At 38.8% G+C, this 21905-nt stretch overlaps 1 protein-coding gene across 5 annotated transcripts in view; it reads left to right on the top strand.

Moving 5' to 3' along the window:
* TTC7B (tetratricopeptide repeat domain 7B) overlaps positions 1–21905 on the top strand; it is a 343031-nt gene that overhangs the window by 20148 nt on the left and 300978 nt on the right. For all 5 annotated transcript variants that reach the window (XM_069085991.1, XM_069085993.1, XM_069085990.1 and 2 more), the window contains exons 2-3: positions 10094–10248; positions 16658–16826. In XM_069085991.1, coding sequence (XP_068942092.1) covers positions 10094–10248; positions 16658–16826 — 324 coding nt within the window. The remainder of the gene's footprint in view (positions 1–10093; positions 10249–16657; positions 16827–21905) is intronic.

The following is a 21905-nucleotide window of genomic DNA, read 5'->3' as shown; positions in this document are numbered from 1 at the left end:
GCTATAAATATTTTTGTACATTTAGGTCCTTTTCCCTATTTTATACAGACCTAGTAGAGGTATTGCTGGATCAAAGGGCAGGCCCAGTTTTATAGTCCTTTGGCCATAGTTCCAAATTGCACTCCAGATCAGTTCACAACTCCATCCACAATGCATTAGTGACCTAATTTTCCCACATCTTCAATATTTATCATTTTCCTTTTCTGTCATATTAGCCAATCTGATCGGTGTGATGTGTTACCTCAGAATTGTTTTACTTTGCATTTCTTTAATCAGTGATTTAGAGCATTTTTTCATGTGACTATAGATAGCTTTAATTTCTCCATTAGCCAACTGTTTTTGAAAAGGAAGAGAAATCTGGCTGGAGATGGATGGTCAGTATGGGGTAAGAAAAGAACTGCCATTGTTTTCTGAGTAACTATTTGTGCTGTTTCAGCAAAGATGGAAGTTGTCAGCTTCCAGATTAGAGATTTTTTGAGGGTAAGATTTCTCTGTGCTCCTTAATTTGTAATGTTACCATTTGTTTCTCTTGATAAGTTTGTTTTATTTTACCTTCTTTTTTTTCTTTTGGAAAAATCAAGTTTCTATCTCTGGGGGAGCCACTTGAGCAAGCATTGAGTAACCATGCTAAATTAGGGAAAGACTGGTAAATAAAAAATGGGGTACACTTAATAGTTTTATTGGTACTATAATGTAGAGGTTGATAACAGAGTAATAGAATAGAATAACCTCAGTTAGTATAGGGTCTAGTCAGTGTCCTTTCCCCAAGTGCCATTTCTTGGGTTAGTGGAGAGAGGATTCAATTTGAAGTCAGAGAACCAGGGCTCAAATTCCAGCCCTGCTTTTTATTTCCTGTATGACTTTGGGCAAATCATATTACTTCTTTGGTCCTCAGTTTCCACCTTGTAAAATTAGATTTATGGACTAGATATTTAGAATCTTTTTTTTTAAATTTTTCAAATGCTTTATTAACTTCTGATTTACATCATTTATTTCTGCCAGATTTTGAGTTACAAATTTTCTCCCTGTTTTCCCTTACCCACCGCCCCAAAATAGCAGTCCCACAGGATATCCCCTCCTCCAATCTTCTGTCTTCCATATTTTCTCCCATACACCTTTTGACTTTTCCAGTGGATCTCTATGCCCCAGTGCCTGTATATCTTATTTCCCAATTACATGTAAAATAGTATTAATAATAGTGTGTATATATATATGTATACATATATATATATATACATATATATATATATATATATATGAATATTTGATTTTAAAACTTTGAATTCCAGATTCATTCCCTTCTTCCCTTGTCATCCACCCTTACTGGAGGATAAGCAGTTCAGTATGGGTTGTACATGTGTGGCTAATGCAAAACAATAACATAATAGATATATTGTAAAAGACTGACTATATTTCCCTCCCTCCTATCCCACCTCCCACTTGTTCTATTCTCTACTTTGATCCTGTCCCTTTTCAAAAGTGAGTGCTTCTAACTTCCCTCCCCCTCAGGCTGCCCTCCCTTCCATCATTCCCCTTCTCATCCCCTTCCCCTCCTACTCTCCTGGAGGGTGAGATATCCTATTTAGTGTGTATTTCATTCCCTCCTCAAGCCAAATTCAATGGGAATAAGGTTGACCCATTCCCTTTTGCCTTCCTATTCTTCCCCTCCATTGTAACCATTTTCCCTTGCCTCTTCTATATGAGATAGCTTACCCCATTCTGTCTGTCCCCATCTCCTCTCATTATATTCCTCTCTTACCTCTTAATTTCACCTTTTAAGTATCATCCCTTCCTGTTAAATTGGTCCTGTCCCCTCTTTCTATACACATTCACATATGTATTCATATGCCCATATACCCTCATATATAGACATATATGTATATATATATTTCTATTCCCTTCAACTACTGAGAAAAGTTTCATAAGTTACAATTATTGTTTTTCCATGTAAGAATGTTAATAGTTCAACTTTGTTAAGTTCCTTATGATTTCTTTTCCCTGTTTACCTTCTCATGCTTCTCTTGCTTCTTGTATCTGAATGTCAAATTTTCTATTCAACTCTGGTTTTTTCAGCAAGAATGCTTGAAAGTCCTCTTATTCCACTGAATGACCATATTTTCTCCCGAAACATGATACTCAGTTTTGCTGGGTAGGTGACTCTTGGTTTTAATCCCAGCTCCTTTGACCTCTGGAATATCATATTCCAAGCCCTTTGATCCCTGGGTTATCCTGATTGTGTTTCCACAGTATTGAAATTGTTTCTTCCTGGCTGCTCTAATATTCTCTCCTTAATCTGGGAATTCCAGAACCTGGCTATAATATTCCTAGGAGTTTTCTTTTTGGGATCTTTTTCAGGAGGTGATCGGTGGATTCTTTCAACCTCTGTTTTGCCCTCTGGTTCTAAAACATCAGGGCAGTTTTCTTTGAGAACTTCCTGGGGGATAATTTCTAGGTTCTTACTTTGATCATGGCTTTTAGGTAGTCCAATAATTTTTAAATTATCTCTCCTGGATCTATTATCCAGGTCAGTGGTTTTTCCCATGAGATATTTCACATTGCCTTCTATTCTTTCATTTGTTTGGATCTGTTTAACAGCATCTTGATTTCTCATAAAGTCATTAGCTTCCATTTTCTCCAATCTAATTCTGAAGCAATGATTCTCCTCAGTGAGCTTTTGAGATTCTTTTTCCATCTGGCAGATTTGGCTTTTTTAAGGCATTCTTCTCCTCATTGCCTTTTTGAGCCTCTTTTGCCATTTGAGTTTGTCTGTTTTTAAGGTAGTATTTTCCTCAGTCAAGCTGTTGACTCTCATTTCATAATTTTCTTGCATCGTTCTCATTTCTCTTCCCAATATTTCCTCCACTTCTCTTATCTGCTTCTTAAGGTCCTCTATGGCCTGTGACCAGCTCGTATTTTCCTTTGAAGCTTTTGGTGCAGGAGTTCTGACTTCACTGTCTTCCTCCTGTTCCATTCTTTGCTCCTTTTTGTCCCCAAAATAGGAGTCTAATGTTGGAATCTTCTGTCTGCTTTGTTTCCTTTGCCTGGTCATGTTGCCCCTCAGTCACTTGACCCCTGGGCTTTTTGCCACAGTAGGACTCTGCCACCAGACAGGGGAGCTTTTGTCCCAAACACTGGGGTTTTCTCAGCTGCCGGAGGTATTAGATGGGTGCCCTCTCTGAAGTCTCCACATGCTCTGGCAAGCTGGATACACACCTGAGGATCTCCACTCTAGACTGCAATCCAGATCCAAGCAGGTTAAAGCAAGAGCGATTACCCCTCAGACTGGTGCTTGGTCCCCCTACACTCTGCAGGCCAGGAGCTGAAGCTGCCACATGGCGCTGGCTGGCTGTGCTGGTGTCTCAGCGGCTTCGCACTCCCACTTACTGGGTCCCACAGTCCAGGCTGCACTGACCTCTGACTTTGTTTTACACATCTATGTGTTGATAAATCTGGAAATGGCCACAGCTGCTGCTGATCTGGAGTCCTTCCGGCTGGCCTAGAATCTTTTCTGACTCTAAATCCCATTTTTTTTTTTAATAAAAAGAAAGTTTTTGCTACTACAGATATCTTATCTTGGTGTAACCAAGGGGTTCTCAGGCCATATCAGAATATCAACTGTGGCAGTTCTTTAAAGGTATAAAGTTTAGGAATAAGAATGGTGTCTCTTGGGGCGGCCAGGTAGCACAGCGAGTAAGAGCAGTGGCCCCAGTGTCGGGATGACCTGGGGATCGAATCCGGGCTCAGACACTTAGCACCCACCCAGAAACACCTGGCTGTGTAACCTTGAGCAAGTTACTTAACCCTAATTGCTTTAAAAAAAAGAATGATGTCTCTTACCCTGTATCCCTTCACTGGAAGCAAGCATCTCACCTTGAACTAGGCTATGGATTGAACAGCTGGCTTAAGAACAAAGATTGAATGCAGAGTGGACCACCCCTTCCTGCCTTTCATTGCTCACAAGTGTTTGTTCAAAGCAGGATCTCACCCATTTCCCAAAGCTCTTTCTGTGGCAGGATTTCCCTTTCACAGGAATGTTACCTCGCCCTGGATGGTCAGGTTGGGGCGGGGATGACTTCTTCTTAGGAGACCTCCCATAAGGGGCAGAATTGAGGCTGTTTTCCCTTTCTGCTCTTTCTAACGTAGCTCTTCAATCCCAAGGCCCAGGAATTATAGCTGGAAGGGATATCAGAGATTTCCTAGCACACTAGTTCTTCGACTTTTTGGTCATAAGTATCCTTTTTGTTAAAAAAATCGTTAAGGACCCCTTTATATTCTTAAATTAGTGAGGACCGCAAAGATCTTTTGTTTATTTGGATTATACCTATCAATATTATTTGTGTTAGAAATGAATACTGTTACATTAAAAAATTTGTTAATTTAAAAATAACAATAAACCCCGTAAATTACATGCTAATATAAATAACTTTTTTCAATGAAAATTAGCTATATTTTAAAAAATTCGTGAGAAGAGTGGGATTATTTTATTATTTTTGCAAGATCTCTTTAATCCCTTTAAAACAGATTCTCTAGGGGCAGCCAGGTGGCTCAGTGAGTAAGAGCACTGGCTCCAGTGTCAGGATGACCTGGGGATCAAATCTGGGCTCAGATACTTAGCACCACACCCAGAAATAACTGGCCGTTTAACCTTGAGCAAGTTACTTAACTCTTATTGCTTAAAAAAAAAACAGATTCTCTTAATAAGTCTGCTTCTGCAATCGATCTGTTTTGAAATGTTGTTTTGAAGTATATGCTGGTCTCAAACAGATGTCGTTGAAAAAGGGAGTATTTTAATAGACAAGTAATGTCTTAGTATTATTATAAAAATAGGTTCTGCAGACCACACTTGAGAACTGCTGATTAGTCTATTACCTTCATTTTACAGTTGAAGAAACTGAAGCAGGCATAACTCTTCTAAAATCAAACAAAAAGTAAGTTAAATCCAAATTCAAACTCGGGTCCTTTGATTTCTAATCCAGTGTTTTTTTTTTCTTTACTGTGTCATACTGTTCTTTGACCCTACTTGCTTAATGTGAATATTCTAGAAAATTGATGTTTTACACTTTTTTCAGGAGCCCTTTTTAAAAAAAAAAAAAGATTTACTCATCCTCAGCCCCTGAGATAGTAAAAAGTTCTGTTTATGGATGAGCATTGGTCTTCATTAAACTTTTACCCATTAGTAAAACTTTTACTTCAGTTCACCGAACATATATTGACCATATGCTTACTATGTGCAAGGGGCATAGTCCTTCCTAGCCTGGCGTAGTGGACAGAGAGTTGGTCTCAGAGTCAGAAGACACGTTAGTTGTGACCAGTGGCAAATCCCTTAAGTCAGTTTCTTTCTTAGTATATAAAGCTGGGATTATACTTTTACTTTCTTTTTCAAGGGTTATTGTAATGCTCAAATGAGATAAAATATTTAAAGTGCCTAGATGACTTTAAAATACTATATAAATGTCAGTCATTAAAAAAATATAAATATGAACTAGAAACTAATCCATATATATGAATATTCCCATATTCAAAGGTCAGAAAAATAAGTTTACATATGAAACTGAATCTATTGCTATATATAACTTTAAATATATATGAATATTATATAATGTAGATATTACTCTTTATTTGATCCACACTAAATAAACACCCAAATTAGGTAAATTAATCTATATTTAATTAATATATAGGGTAAATTATATATGTAGTATATATGTTTAATTTGATTTAGCATGCTACTACCAACATTACCCTGTTTATTTATGTCCCTTTCTAAACTTATTTATTTTCTCTTCTTTGTTTTTTTAAAAACTGTTAATTGAAATTTTCTTCCCTCTTTTTGTATCACTATCACTACTCCTCACCGTTCCGCCATAAAAACTCTTCCTCATACAAGTTGTCAAGCAAAATAATGGTGATGATAAGTATTAACTGGCATTTATTTAGTGCTCAAAGGTTTGCAAAGCACTTTATTTATACATATTATCTCTTTTGAGATAACAACAACCCTACTGTGTAGGTGCTATTATTTTCCCCATTTTACAGAGGAGAAAACAGGCAGATAGTATTTTACAGAGCTAGTAAATTTCTGAGGCAGGATTTGAACTCTCCGTTGTGCCACCAATTTGTGTGTTGTATAGGTTTGGTGTGGGAATGTCTGTCTTATTCTGTGCCTGTAGTCCATCACCTCTTCATCGAGATGTGTGAGGCATTGGTGTCCTGGGGTCCTGATTAGTTATTGCATTTATCAGTTCTTAAGTCTTTTAAACTTATTTTCATTCACAGAGTTGTGGTTGTCATATACATTGTTCTTCTGTTTCTACTCATTTTTTATCATTTCATAGAGATCTTTTCAGGTTTCTCTGAATTTATCCCTTTTGTAATTTCTTAGAACATAATGATACCATTATTACATTTATATACCATAATTTACTTAGCCTTTCTCTAATTTATGGACATCTCCTCCCCATTTCTTTGTTATAATAAAAAGTGCTGCTATAAATATTTTCTTGCATGGATCCTTGCACTTTTGACTTTGATCCCTTTAGGGGTATGTGCCTAGTAATGCTTAGAAGATATAAGCAGTTTAGAAACATGTTAGGTATGTTCCATATTGCTTTCCAGAATGGTTCTAGCTTTGTATTAGTGTGCCAGTTCCACACAGTCTCTTGGCCAAACTGATTTTCCCTTTTTTGTCAATCTGATGAATGTCAAGTGGAACCTCAGAATTGTTTTAATTTACATTTCTCTTGTTATTACTGAATTGGAGTATCTTTTCATTGGTTCTTGATAACTAGCTTCGAGAACTACCTTTGACCATTTATTAGGCAATGAATGACTTTTGTTCTTAACACATTTGTATCAATTTCCTATACATTTTGGATATCAGAGAAATTTGCTGCAAATATTTTTTCACAGTTAATACTTTTCCCTTTTAACTATAGTGCTTTTGTTTTTGCAAAAAACTTTACTATTTTATGTAACCAAAATTTTCCGTTTTATTTCCTTTGTTAATCTCTGCCCTCTTTTGGTCAACATTTTGACCAAAATCTATCTATAACTAGAAGATATCTCCTGTCCTTCTCCAGTTTAATCATGGATATGAACTTTTATGAGTCATTTGGAGCTTATTGTGGTACATAATATGAGAAATTGTTCTCATCCTAATTTCTCACAGATTGTTTTCCATCTTTCTCAGCAGTTTTTGACAAATAATAAATCCTTACTCTAGCACTCAGTATCCTTAAGTTGATTAAACTCTGTGCTGCTGTGTTTATTTGCTTCTCATTCTTGTTTATCTAATCTGTTCCATAATCAACTTAAATTTTTTTTAGCCAAATACCAAATTCTTTTGATGATTAGTGCTTTTTAGTATAGTTTGATAATCTGGTACTGCTAGGCCTCATTCCCACTTTTTTCCTACCATGTTTTCCTTTGTGATTCTTGACTTCTTATTCCTCCAGATCAATTTTGTTATTTTTCCTAGTTTTATAAAGTAATCTTTTAGTACTTTGATTAGCATAGCACTGAAGCTGTAAATTAATTTAGGTAGTATTTTTTTTTATGATAGTTGCATGGCCCAGCAATCAGCAATTTATTTTTCTTCAATTATTTTTCCTTATTTTTGTAAAGGGTATTTTGTAGTTATATTGTTATAATTCCTATGTGTCTCTTGGTATGTAGATTCCCAGATATTTTATGCAATTCTGTGGTCATTTTGCATGGAATTTTTCTTTTGAAAATCTCTGTTTGCTTGGTCTTGTTGGTACAAAAAGACATGACTTTTTTTGGTGTTTATGTCTTGCTACTTTTTGGGAATTATTGATTTAATTTTTAGTTGAATCTCTGAGGTTCTCTAAATTGACTCCTATAACTGCAAAATGATGATTTTGTTTCTTCTTTGCCTCTTCTTGATTTGTAAAGTTATTTTATTGTAATAGATGGTATTTCTAGAACTAGATCAAATAAAAGATGCTAACAGTGAATATCCTTTGTTTTACCCTTGTTGTTATTGGAAAAGCCACTAGTAGTTCTCCATTACTGGTTAATGCTCTCCCTTGGTTTTAGAGAGCTGTTTGCCATACTTAGGAAAGGTCTGTTTATTCTTGTTCTTTTCAGTGCTAACCCTGACAGGCCTCAGTAGGTTGTTGGGGATCATTTTGGTCTCAGGCCTCTTGCCTTTGGTACTTGTGTTCAGACAATGAGTCTGGAGTCCTGTCTTTTTCTGTTGCCTATCAGTGCTCCAAGTAGTGCAGAGAATTGGAGAGTTCTCCCTTCCTTTTCAGTGACTCATGGAAGCTGGATCTTCCCTTGCTTATTTTTTTGACAAGTCAGGAAGCTGTTACTGAAGCTCGCATTGGCTTGATGTGCCTGGAGCCCCTATTCAGAGTACTGGCTGATTTCAGGTCCATTTGTGAGAATTCACTCTGTATCCTCTCTTCCCTTCTTCAAAGGCTTCCGGATTTATTTGGACTAGCACTGGCTTCCCTGAATCAATTTTTACCCGCCTTTGTCCTCTCTAGATTTTTTTTTACTTTAGTTATGGATTGAATGAAGTATCTTATTTCTGAGTGTTTTCTGACTTATCATTGGTCTTTCTGGGGCCATTTTCATCTTTTAAGAGTTTTTGTAGGAGGGCTGGACTTCTCTGCTGCTGCCTTTAATGTTGCTATCTTATCTGGAAGCCCTGAAATGTTTTCTTAATAAGTTAGCCTTTTAAGGGGCGGCCAGGTGGCACAGTGAGTAAGAGCACTGGCCCCAGAGTCGGGATGACCTGGGATTGAATCCTGGGCTCAGATACTCAGCACCACACCTAGAAATAACTGGCTGTGTAACCTTGAGCAAGTTACTTAACCCCGACTGCTTTAAAAAAAAAATAAGTTAGCCTTTTGTTTTTTATATTCTAGTAATTTTCCAATATTATTTCCCTTCCCCTTGTTGAAGCCATTGTTTTGATGTCAACAAACAGTTGAGCAAATCTGAATGACAGATTGATAGCATATACTTCATTCCATCTACATAAGCCTCTACCTCTCAGTTGAGAGGAGAGAAATAGGTTTCATTATTTTTCTCTGGGATCAGTATTGGTGATTGTGGTTATTTCTTTTGCAGTGAAAACTTAGAATGGCTTTCAGGCAGGAGATGCACTACCTGTTCTTGAAGCCTTTCCAGGGCCATTTTAGCTAAGACCATTGGCATAGTTTTGGAGAACCCAGAGCCACCCCTGAGATAATAGTGATAAGAGCAATGAACTTGTCTTTAAGGTTTACAGAGTGCTTGTCTCTAAACAGTATTTTAAGGTGCAGACATATTGTCATTTTTTATACCATTTTGCAGATGAGAATGTTGAAGTACTAGTCGTATTGACTTGGAGTCAAAAGGCCTAAGTTCAAGAACCAGCTTCTTCATTTACCAATTTTGTGACTATGGGCAAGTCACTTAATCACCCAAAACCTTAGTTTCCTAATCTGTAAAATGGGGAGGTAGGTAGCACTTATATGATTTCCCTCACAGGGTTGTTGTAAGAAACCCTTAAACACTATATAAATGTGAGCTGGGACCTGTGCTGTCATCATTAGTGTGGGTGGATCTTCCCATGTGGAAACTCCCTCAATTTAGGATTATTGTAGAGAGTTGCCTGGGGGTCTAAGAAGAGGGAGTATGTATTAAGGGCAGCATTTCACCTCAGGTCATCCTGAATCTAAGGCCAGTCTCCATCCTCTGTGCTGTCTTGCCTGTCATACTTTTCCTTTCCTTACCATCTTTTCCCCCATCTATATACCTGTATAACATTGTACAATATAAACATGATAACTTATTATTGTGACTAGTTCTATAACAGTCTTTAATAAAGAACAAAATTCATTATCCAATGGCTACCTTTTCACCCTTATCCAAGATAAAAGTACCAAGAGGTCCTCATTATAAGATCACCTGTGAGGTTTCATCCATTAGTCATGGAACATGAGAATAATGTGGTACTAGTGACTGGAGTTGTTTTTCTCTCTCTTAGGTATCTCTTTCATCAATCTTCCAGTTTTCCAATGTGTATCATGAAACCAGTTCTCTGACCCTGATTAACCTTTCATTTTGTTTATCATAGATGATATGGCTGAGCTGCTCCTTGGGGAATCCAAATTAGAACAGTTCCTGAAAGAAAACCCATTTAAACAGGGGACCAGTCCTCGAGGTCCCAGGCCAAAGCTGACAGAGGTTCGGAAACACCTGACTGCTGCACTAGACCGAGGGAACCTCAAGGTATTTTGGGGACTCTGAAGGAAGGTAGAAAAAATGGGAGGAGATAGACCAGTGGGACTGAGTTCTACCAAGTTTGGGATGCTTTAAGAAAACCACGAGGAGCAAGGGGAAACATCTAAAAAAATTTTTTATGTAGCCTAGCCATTTAATGTTACATTTCCCCTAGAAACAAGATTCTATTGTCTGGATTTTTTGGAGCCACTGATTGTACTGTATTAGCTTCATAGTTTACCAATCATCCTGTGAGCAGTGTGGCCTGAGCAGGGGCCCTTAGACTGGATTAAAATTAATTGATTCATAGCTCATTCAGATTGTATGAGAATTTAAGTGACACCTACCATGTCTGTCATTTTACAGGTCAAGAAACTGAAGCCCAGGTTGGTGAAGTGACTTGCCCAAAGTTGTAGAAGTATTGTGTCAGAGCAGGGTTATTTTTTTTGTTGTTTTTTTGTGTGTGTTATTTTTGCTCTTTGGAAGGCAATTGCCCAAGGTCACACCACTAGTTTTTGTGTTAAGTGTCTGAGGCTGGATTTGAACTCAGGTCCTCCTGACTCCAGGGCTGGTGCTGTATTCACTGCACCACTTAGCCACCCCCAGGGTTATTTTTTTAAGTCACTTTCCTTTAGATTCTTCCAAGTCATATTATCTGGCAAAACCATGTTGTTCTTTCCTGATTGCTTGAAATAAAACAGAAACTATCACACAGTTCAAGTTAAGACTTTGCTGTTTTAGTGAAAGATGGAAGTTGATCATAAGTTTTACTTTATAAAACAATTTCCTATCTTAGAGAATAAATAGCTCATGCATAGCAATGAATTCATCTGGCACCCAAGGTACTTGGGAGTATTTACACTATTAAAAAATGGTGTCTGAGGGGTGGCTAGGTGGTGCACCAGCCCTGGAGTCAGGAGGACTTGAGTTTATATCTGGACTCAGACACTTAACACTTACTAGCCATGTTACCTTGGGCAAGTCACTTAACCCCAATTGCCTTGCCTTCCTCCCTCCAGAGAGGAAAAAAAAAAACGGTATCTGGTATTCCAAATAGAGTGCAATCAGAGGATGAAATTTCTATTCATGTCAGTGTTGAACCGGATGGTCCTCTAATCTGATGTTGTCATTTTCTCCTTTTTTCCTCCTATCTTCTTGTTTCTACCTCCTTCCTTGCCTTTCTCTTAAGATGCTTCCTTTTGTGCCCTCTGTTCCTGTTTCTAGTGGAACCCCACATTTTTCCTTTTTTCACAGAATGAATTCCTCCCTTTCTGAATCCTTTGCCCTTTTGCTTCTGAAGTTAAATTTTATCTGATGCTCCAGTGGTAGCAAAACAGAAAGAATGGAGTCAGAAAGGCCTGGGTTTGAATCCTGTCTCTTTCTGTTTACCAGCAGTATAACTGTGGGTAAATCATTTAACCTTTCTGAGCTCTAGTTTGCTTGTCTTCAAAATGGAGATAATATTTCTAGTACCTGTCTTACATAGTCATTGTGAGGCTCAGATGAGGGAATACATGTGAAGTACATTTCAGAATCTTAATGGTTGTAGACATGTCAGCTATTATTATTATTCACGTGATAGACTTTATTCTGGCCCCCCAAATGTGTCTTGGTTTTAATATAAGTTCTCATTAAAACCACTATATAAACTGTGATCACATCTAAACTCTTCTTCGGGGCTTTTATTTTCTTCATATCATCTGCATTGACAGTCATTCTTCCCTTGGAAATTTTGAGATTGTGTCTTTTAACCCTATTGATTTTTTTTCTCTTTTTTTTTTTGACTTTTCTCTTTTTCAAATGCTGGAGACATGCTCAAGCCTGCTCCTAACTTAGCTTTGTGACCTTGAAAAAGCAACTCTCCCTCTCTAGCCTTTAATTTCCTCATTTGTAAGTGGATGATTTATACCAGATGGTCTCCAAAGTAACTTCCACCTCCTAGGTATGTGGCTCTCATTCTTCCTACTGGGTTCCTTGACTCTTCATCATTCTGCTAATTCATTTTCTTTCCATTCTTGGAGAACTCTGTTGTTTGTAGCATAATTAGAATGAGGAATCAATCCTATCATATTCCCTTAGTTTCAGTCTATTACATGGTATGGGCTCATCAAATACCTGACTTCCATCTTTAAAATATGTGGTAGTTTCTATAGGTAGGATGAGGCAGAGTGGATGGCCGAGAATAAATACACTCTTAACCTTGGAAACATACCTCAAATCACATTACCTTATAGGACATCATTTTATCTTGTTTTATAGAGGCTTCTGAGAAACATCACCCCTCCTTACTTCCCCAGTAGATTGTAAACTTCTTGAGGTCAGGAATTAATTTTTTTTTGTCTTTGTATTTCCAGATCTGAGTATAGTACCTTGTATGTGATAGGCATTTAATAAAAGTTTTTTTAAAAGGTTTTATTGATACCTTTTATTTTTTATGCTATAGATATTTTCCTGTAATTTCCTTCTCCCACTCTACATTGTCAGAAAGAAAAGCAGTTAAGCAAAACCAGTTAACACAGAGACCACTTCTGATGGCTATTTGGATAGCCAACATTAGACCCCGATTGTCCCCTATTCTTCTATCAAGATGAGGGAGGTGTTTTATTAACTATTCTCTTGAACTGGTTGTCATTGCCTTCAGTTCATAAGTTATAAGCCAGTTGCTTATCTGCATTAGTGGAAGGAATTTCTAGACCAGGAGTTTCCTTAACCAGTGAAAACCTAGGTCCTAACAATGAAAATTCATCGTGTTTATTCTCTTGGTTCTTCTTTCTTCACTTTGTATCAGTTTACACATTTTCCTGTATTTCTCTGGCTTTCTCCTATTCCTTCTTTCTCATGGTACAATAATATTTCATCACATTCATATGCTGTAATTTACTTAGCCATCCCTTGATTGATGGAAATTCTTGGAGAATTGGAAAAATTCTTGCCAGTTTAACTTAAAAATTGAATTCTGGCTGTTATCTCTTCTCCTTGTTAACTTTTTTTTTCCACCTTTATTCAACAGTGATGATCATTTCCACTTAATTTATAGTGCCTTTTTACTGGCTACCTGGAGATGGCAGACAATGGAGGGCTAGGCTAGTTTAAGAGTAACAGATTTGGGTATAGATATTTTGATAGGATCTAGGGTAGGAAGTAGCTGGACAATGGAGGGCTAGGCTAGGTTAAGAGCAACAGAGATTTGGTCCTTGCTATAATGAAAGGCTTATGGCCTCAGACAAATGCCTGATCAAGTGGGAAGATTCAGTTAGAGTTCTAGGGCTTTCCTAGAGCCTGTGTCACATCATTGGGCCCAGGAGCCCTGGGCTGTTCTGAAACTAGCCTCCTATGCTGCAGGCTCTGGGTTCATTGCTGCTGTGCTCTTGGCTTTGCCAGTAGTAAGCAGGGGGACCTTGGGTGGTAAGGGCTTTTCTGGAAGTCATTTGTCTCATCCATAAAATTAGTAGGTTGGGCCAGAGAGCCCCCAAGAGGATGTCAGATTTAATATGCTTTGAACTTGGTTTCCATTAGGTCTCTGTTTTCTGTTAAGTTTTGGGTATGTGGATTGGAGCTTATTTATTTTCATGACTGTTAGATTCTGATTTGGGTAGACATCATGTGCTAGAGTAGAGTCAGCACTGTGTTTGGACCCAAAAGACTTCCAGTGGTTCTAAGGCTCTGTGTATTCTCTGCTTCAGGCAAGCAGGACTACGTGCTGTTCTTGAACTCTGCATTTATCATCCATTTCTGTCCATTTTCACAACTTTATCTGTGTTTCTTGGGTAGCTTGATGGCCTAGTGGATAGAATGCTAGCTTGGAGCTAGAAACACTCAGACACTTATAGCTGTGTGATCCTGGGCAAGACACTTAACCTTTGCCTCAGTTTCCTTATCTGTAAAATGATCTGGAGAAGGAAATGGCAAACTACTCCAGTATCTTTGCCAAGAAAACCCCAGATGGCGTCATGAAGAGTTGGATACAACTGAAATGACTGAACAGATCTGCTTCTCAGAATCTTTTATCTTTCTTTGAGATTTTGTTCAAATGCCCATCTCCATGAAACCTTCTTTGCTTTTCCCTGTGTTAATGCCCTTTCCCTTCTCAAATGATCTTTTATCTGTTTATCTGTACATATGTAATAAGTATCCTTTCAATCAATCAACATTTATTAAGCACCTGCTGTGTACAAGGCACTGTACTAAGTGCTGGGGATACAAAAAGAGGCAAAAAACCAGTACTTGCTCTCAAGGGACTTCTAATTTAATGGGGGAAACAACATGCAAACAAATATAGAGCCAGCTGTGGACAGAATAAATGGGAAATAATTAACAGAGGGAGGGCACTAGAATTAAGAGGGATTGAAAGGCTTCCTGTAAAAGATTGGAATTTAGTTGGGTCTTAACGGATGCCAGTAGGTAGAGGTAAAGAGTGGAGCCTTCCAGACTTGGGAGCCAGCCAGAGAAAATGCCTGGAGCCTAGAGATGGAGGGTCTTGCTTGTGTAATGAATCGGAGGCCTCTGTCACTCAGTGAGGAGTATGTGGTGGGTAGTAAAGCAGAAGAAGATCAGAATAGGAGGAGCTTTCTGTGCATTATAGATTCTGTGAGGGTAGGAACCATTTCATTCTTTCGACTTTGTACTTCTAGCACTTGGCACAGCATGGGACACTGTGCTTAATAAATGTTGAAATTCAGGTCAGTAATTTGATAAATGCTTATTGAAAGCCTACTTTTTTACTGATCAGCAGAGCATCAAGCTAGCTGCCGAAGGAAAAATAAAATTTTGATGAGAGATTGTTCTCAAGTGTTCAAGTCCTAGTTATAATTCTTGCTAGTTCCCTGACCCTGGGCAAGTTATTTAAGCTCTCAGATTCAGTTCCCCTATCTGTAAATGAGATGGTAACAATTATACTATCTGCTTCATAGGGTTAGTGTTAGAGCAACTGTTGATAATCATGGATGTGACAATATTTAGCAATAATGAGAACAATAAGCTTACCTGTCATTTCCAAATATAATTCAGGTTTTTTACATAAAAAGCATCCTTTCTTGTCCCAGCCTGAGGCTACTGTTTATTACTACTATTCCCTCTTTCCCCTATGTAACGTTTTTTAGGATTATTATATTTGATTTAGAAAGGACCTTAGAGGTCCTTAGAAGTCATTTGGTCCAACATACTCATCTTTTTTAAAATTAATTTTTTTCAGTTGTCAAGGAGTTTTTCCCCTTGTCCATCTCTTCCACCCCCATTGGAAAAACAAACACGTATAATCAAACAATATAAATTCCTGCATTGCTATGTCTAAAAATGTGTTTCATTTTGTCTATTTATTCCATCCTCTCTGTGTCAGAATGTTGGTAGCATTTTTCATCTTCTGTTATCTGGAATCATGGTTGATTATTGTGCTGGTTAGAACCATTAAGTCTTTCAAAATTGTTCTTTTTTACAATATTGTTAGGATAGTATAAATTGTTCTGCTTCTGCTCACTCCAATCTGCCTCAGTTCATACAAGTCTTCCCAGATAACTTCCTCATTTTATAGATGAGGAAACTTTGCCCAGGGAGGTAAGTAATTTGCTGAAGGGCTCACATAGGTAGGAGGTATCAAGGCCAGGATTTGAACTTCTCTCTCTAACTCCAAATTCCTTGCTTTCTCCATGTTTTGCTTCTCTTTAGTTGCTTTTTGTTTGCTTACCCCTCCCTTGAGAATGTCACCTCTTAAACTTGTTGAAGAAACTGCAAACTAGGTAACTTCTCTTTATGCTTTACATACATAATTTATTTTCATTACTTTCAGGTAGTTCTTTACAGGTATCATTATTCCCATTTTATAGATGAAGAAACTGAAGCCCATAGAGATGAAGAGGCCTGAGATGACCTGTTTAGGAAGGATCAAAGGCAGGAAATAAGGCTGTTGTTCTTAGCTTTAGCCCAGGTCCTAAGAGTTGAGAACTTGGGCTGAAAGGATTGAAAGAGTTTACTGAAAATAAACATTGGCTCCCATTGCATCTCATCTCTCTGAGTTACAAAGGCCTTCCGTGGAAAGAGTGCTGGATTTAGGGGCAGAGGACTTAGATTTGGCTCTTCCTCTTCCTCCCTGGTCTGTAAAATGAGGAGGGTGGTTTTGGAAGATGTGACCTTAAGTCCCTTCATTTTCTACGTCCTCTTTCAATGGTAGCTGTTCCTTCTTAGTGAGCCTCATCAGGTGTAAGGGAGACTAAATGGATCAGTTGATGGATAGATTACTGTGTGAGAGTGCCCCTTATTCTTTTTGTTAACAAAGTATCCATTCTGCCCTCAACCCAGACTGTGTCTGGTGCCCATTGGTGAACTATGGTGCATATCAGCCGCTGCTGCCTTGGATGGTTGGGCCAGAAGGAAGCCATACGTGTAATCTTTCAGGAAAATGGATTTTCTCTCCTTTTCCTTCTAGTCAGAATTTTTACAAGAATCCAATTTGATCATGGCCAAGTTGAACTTCGTGGAAGGGGATTACAAAGAAGCACTCAACATTTATGATAGGGTGGGCCTGGATGACTTGACGCTGACGGGAGTTCCACCTTACAGGTTGCGGCTGATTGCTGAAGCATTTTCTACCAAAGGTGAGAGAGACCCTTTGATTTCTCCTCATTTTAAAGTTCTCTTTCAGGAGTGATATTTGGAATGCTAGGAAAGCATTTCACACCTTGTCTTTGGCACTTGTGCTTTTCTCTGGTGAGTCATCCTAGCCCTAACACAAAGTCTCTTCCCAATGCTTCTGGTGCCTTGGGAAAAATTGTTACATTGGTTACTTGTTCATTCACTTCATTGTTGTAAAATGAACTCATCATCTTAGAGTCAGAGTTCTAGAGCTGGAAAGAACAGCAATCCCCATTTCAAAACAATTAGTATGGGTATTAAGTGCTGTAAGAATCCAGAGGAAGATCACTTTTGGACTGAGGGCCTGAGGGAAGGCTTCATGGGTGAGTGGGGCCTTGATATGGAATGTGCAGGGTAGGTAGGACTTTCACAGAGGAAGAGGAGGATGGAAGATATTCCAGGGGGCAGGAGTAGGGTACCTTAGGTCATGTTGAAAGATGACTGAAAGGAGGTGTCCATCTGGTTTCTCTGTGGGTCCACAAAACCACGTAGGGGAGATAGAGCTGTGAGAGTCAAGCTTAGCAGCCGAGAGGGTGTGAATCTAACCGTTGCTAACTCTTTCTCTCATCACCTCCTATGTAATGGGGGAGAAATGACTGATGAACCAAGGTATGAGATGAGAAAAGCTGTGCGGTTCAGTGGAATAAGCCCTGGCCTTAAAGCCTGAGTTCTTGGGTTCTAGGCCTAACTACCACTTAGTAGCTGTGTGACCTTGATCAACCCAGAAGATAACAAGACCTCAAGGCTTGGAGGTACTTGCCAGAGCCCATGTGGTCTAGCTTGGACCTCCACAAACATTCTCTCTGTCACATCACCAACAAATAACTACCTAGCCTTTGTTTCAAGATCATGAAGGAGGACGAGTTTTCAAAGGCAACATGTTCCTTTATAGAATTATAGTTGTTAGGAATTTTATCCTTAAAATTGAATCTCAATTTGCCTTTCTTAAACTTCTATCTGTTGCTTTTAGTTCTACTCACTGGTTCCAAATCGAACCAGTCTAATACTGTTTCCACATGTCACCCCTTCACATAAGTCATCAGTGGGTTAAAAACCTCATTTTCTGTATATTTCTGTATATTGGGAACATGGAATGGCCTTGGCTTTTCCCAGTCTTTATTATGGTGTTAAGTCACTTTGACCTCTCTGAGCATTGATTTTCCAATTTTTAAAATGAGGATAATCATATTTCTATTAGCTGGCCAAAAAAATAGAAAGATTGTTTTAAGTGTATTAGATAAACTCAACAGGTTTTATGAACTTACAGGATTTAGAACTCCAAAGGATCTTCAAGACATCATCCAAGACAATTCTATCATTTTAGAGATTGAGGAAATTGGGAACTAGAATGGTGAAGTGCCTTGTTCTAGGTCACACAGGGTTTAAGTAAGAAAGTAAGGATTTGTTCCCAGGGTTTTCTGGCTTTTGTTCCAGTGGTTTTTCTTCTACATCTTGACGTTTCTTACATAATGTTCATCATGTCCATTCTCTTGATGCTATGCTTGTAAGATTCAGATATTCACTTTGGCCAATGGCAATCCCACACATGCATTCCACCCACTCTGTGCCCCTGCCATTGGCCTGAGGCCTGTCACTAGGAGTTTGTTCTGCTGATTTACTGGCATCGTTCTAATAAGGTTTATGCCACAAGCATGGCATGAGCCATGTCTATCAAAAAATGGGTAAAGTGTACCATTTGAAAGGATTGATTTAGCATCCAACAAGACTAAGAATTCAGCTGCACAGTGTTTTAGGGAAGCTGGCCTTGGAACTTTCTGATCCACAGCTGACTTTGCCTCTGGTGGAGAAGCAGACTGGAGTTGGGGGTAACTATGTGTGATTCTCAGCTGGGAACTATTGGAGACACCAGCATAGAGGTGAGAGGACCTATTTTCTAATGCCCTGTGAATAATAGCCTGTCAATACTTTGTGAAATTTCTAAGGCTTTCCAATGACATGGGGGGGGGGCGCTGTGTTTGTGTGATAGCTTTGCTGTATTACTACCACTTATTCTTTTATGGATAACTTTTCAATGCTAAGTGGGAGGTGGGGGATGTGTAGCCCCCTCCCATATATTTATGCATATAAATGTACATGTATAAATATGAAATTTTATGAGTAGCTTTAGGAAGCAGCTATAGAATCCTGAGGCCTCAGTGGTCTCTGATGAGCTTAAGTAATTGGGGATAGGTCATAATAATCTTCATCAGCACTGTGATTGGGTTTGTCAACTCCTATTTATGTTTGGAATACCAAAAGTAACAAGTGAAATCACCTTTGAATCTAAAAAGCACTTATTAGGGACTTAAAAGATTATAGATACTTATAGATATAAGTAAACATATGTTATAAATAGAGATATGTTTATATATAACAACTATATTTCACATATATAGCATTTTATATAGTACACATGTGTTGATATTGCTTGCATGATTGGAGAACAGGAACTAGGATGGGTTATGGTAACACAACAAAGATGCTTGCTTCATCATTAAAAGGCCATGGATCATGCATACTGTACATGAGTGAAGCTTTCATGGTATTGAAAGGAGGATGCTTTCAAATCCAAACTCAGGGTCTGCCTCCTCAGCTGGGACTCTCTGTGTAGATCCCCTGGATTCTAGTCTGTCTAAAGCATAGTCAGCTTTGGATTGATAGAGATTCAAGGCTAGGCCTTGGACAGACTGATGACCTCTGCCTGAAAGGCTTCACTAGGCTCCCTGGAGCTGAGATCTTGAGTTCTTCCTAGAGAATGTGGTGACCCCTAAATGGATCTTTCAGATATTGACTTTGCCAATTTATTGATCCAATTTGTGCTATGTTTGCATAATAGCCTTATTAAAGCCATGTAGGTTAGTCACTGAGTGAGATCTATCGGCGATAGTTCTTGGCTCATCAAGCATATTAGGAGGAAATGGCTGGGTGGTATTTTCCCACTGGCTAAATTAAATGCTTGAATGTTATAGATATAATAGCAGTAGAATAATATTAAGTATATTGCAAACCTGATTGGTTTATCTGATTAATACATACTGTCTGACTGAGGTTGTAAACTCCTAGAAGCCCAGGACCATATCTGATCAAATTTAGTCTAAACTCTGACTCAAAAGCGCTGAGAGAAAAATAAAGCATTTGATAAATGCTTTTTGATGTTTGTGACATATCAAGTAGGCTCCAGTAAAGGTGGAACTCCCTTCACCATCTGACCAGTCTGCTAAGCTTTCTTGTGTGTTTGGGAAATACATGCTGCTTTCTGGTGGAAGCGCCGTTGTGGGCTAATTGGCAGCGTGCTTTGAGGCCACCACAGATAGGTCCCACAAGCACCCAGCGCGTGTTTGAATCAGTTATAGCAGGGCTCTTCAGTGTGTCTGTTAGTGTCATGTACTGTACCTTCCTCTCTTCTGTTTTCAGTTCAGCAATTCCAACATTTATGAAGCACCTATTATGTATGAAACAGTGCTCTTTGTGCAGGGGAAGACAAGCAAAATGGAATAGTCAAAAGAATACAATTGTTACAGACATGAATATAATTGGAGGCCTGGCTTAGACATTGAACCTCTTAGTGTCCCAAGATACAGAACAGAGACAGGATCTGCACTGTTAGAAGGAATTTCTCTGCTGGTCTGTACCAAGAGAGAAGAACATGGAGGAGAGAGGCCTGGAAAATGAGACTGGAATGAGGAAAGACATTAGGGAAGATGAACTACTGGACCTGAAAGCAAAGAAGGAAAAGAAGCATTCTGAATGTTGTAGGGATGAGGATAGAGTGCTTATGAGGCACAGGGGCTGACTTGTACAAATGCATGGGGAAAGGAGAGGAAATAAAGTTTGGTTAAAATCTAGTATTTCATTTTGACTAAATTTTAGAGTGTATTGGGGTGGGGAGGTAAATAGATTTTTTAATTTTTTATTTTATTTTTGTTTTTTGGAGGGGCAGTTGGGGTTAAGTGACTTGCCTAAGGTCACACGGCTAGTTTTGTGTTAAGTGTCTGAGGCCGAATTTGAACTCAGGTCCTCCTGACTCCAGGGCCGGCGCTCTATTCACTGCGCCACCTAGCTATCCCTAAATATGTTTATTTTTTAAAATCCCAGAAAGGTATATTGGAGCCCTGTTTTGGATGGTCTTAAAAACCAGACTGAGAAATTTCTCTTATTCTAGAGGCAATAGAATGTTACTGAAGGCTTTTGAACAAGGGAGTGAAGTGGTCAGACCAGTAGAAGTGGAGCAGCTGAGTGGAGGATGGATTGAAAAGAGGAAAGAGAGACCAATAAGGTGATGGAGGGTTGGTTGTACCAAGGTGATGACTGTGTAAATGGAAAGATGGCATAGATGGGTGATATGTTGTAGAAGTAGAATTTACAAAATTTGACTTGGGAGGTTGTGGTGGTGGTGGCTATTTTGAGGTAAGAGTAAAGGATGGCTTCCGGTTTACCTACCACCCAGTTGATGGGGAGTGTGGTATTGCCTTCAGGCAAGACAGGGAAGGTTGGAGGGGGGTGGTTTGGGGATGAGATGATGAGCTTTTCAGTTTTGGATGAGTTGAGTTTGACATCTAGAAGAACATCCAGGTGAAGATGTCTTGCAGATGGCCGGAGACAGGGCACTGAAATTTAGGAACCGGGTTAGAGCTGTATATGTAGATTTGTCAATAATCTGCTTAGTAATGATAATTGGACCCATGGGGTGGTAGGGTGGTTGAGTGTGAATGGTGATCCAAACAAACTGGAAAGTAGTGGGGCGTGGCAGGGGTGGGGGAAGAACCGTTAGAAGGAGAATTGAAAAAGACAGTGTCACAGAAGTCAAGACAGGAGAAAGATTAAGGAGGATCAGGTGTCCTTGGCAAAAGGTGAAGAATCAAAGATGAGGACAGAGGTTAAAAAAGCAAGTAGGTTTTAACACTGAGATCACTGCAGATGTCTGAGAACAGTTTAGTAGAATGGTGACTTGGAAGGCAGAGTGTGAGTTTAGGTGGTGAGGAATTGGGAAGCACAGAGCACAGAGTCTTTTTAGGAGTTTGACCTCGAGTAGGGAGATATGT

The sequence above is a fragment of the Petaurus breviceps genome, unplaced genomic scaffold, assembly GCF_028583685.1.
Source record: "Petaurus breviceps papuanus isolate PSGF00001 unplaced genomic scaffold, PetGlider_PUasm1.0 177, whole genome shotgun sequence".
Taxonomy (NCBI): domain Eukaryota; kingdom Metazoa; phylum Chordata; class Mammalia; order Diprotodontia; family Petauridae; genus Petaurus; species Petaurus breviceps.
Note: the sequence above shows the minus strand (reverse complement) of the source record. Positions and strands in the feature narration are given on the sequence as shown.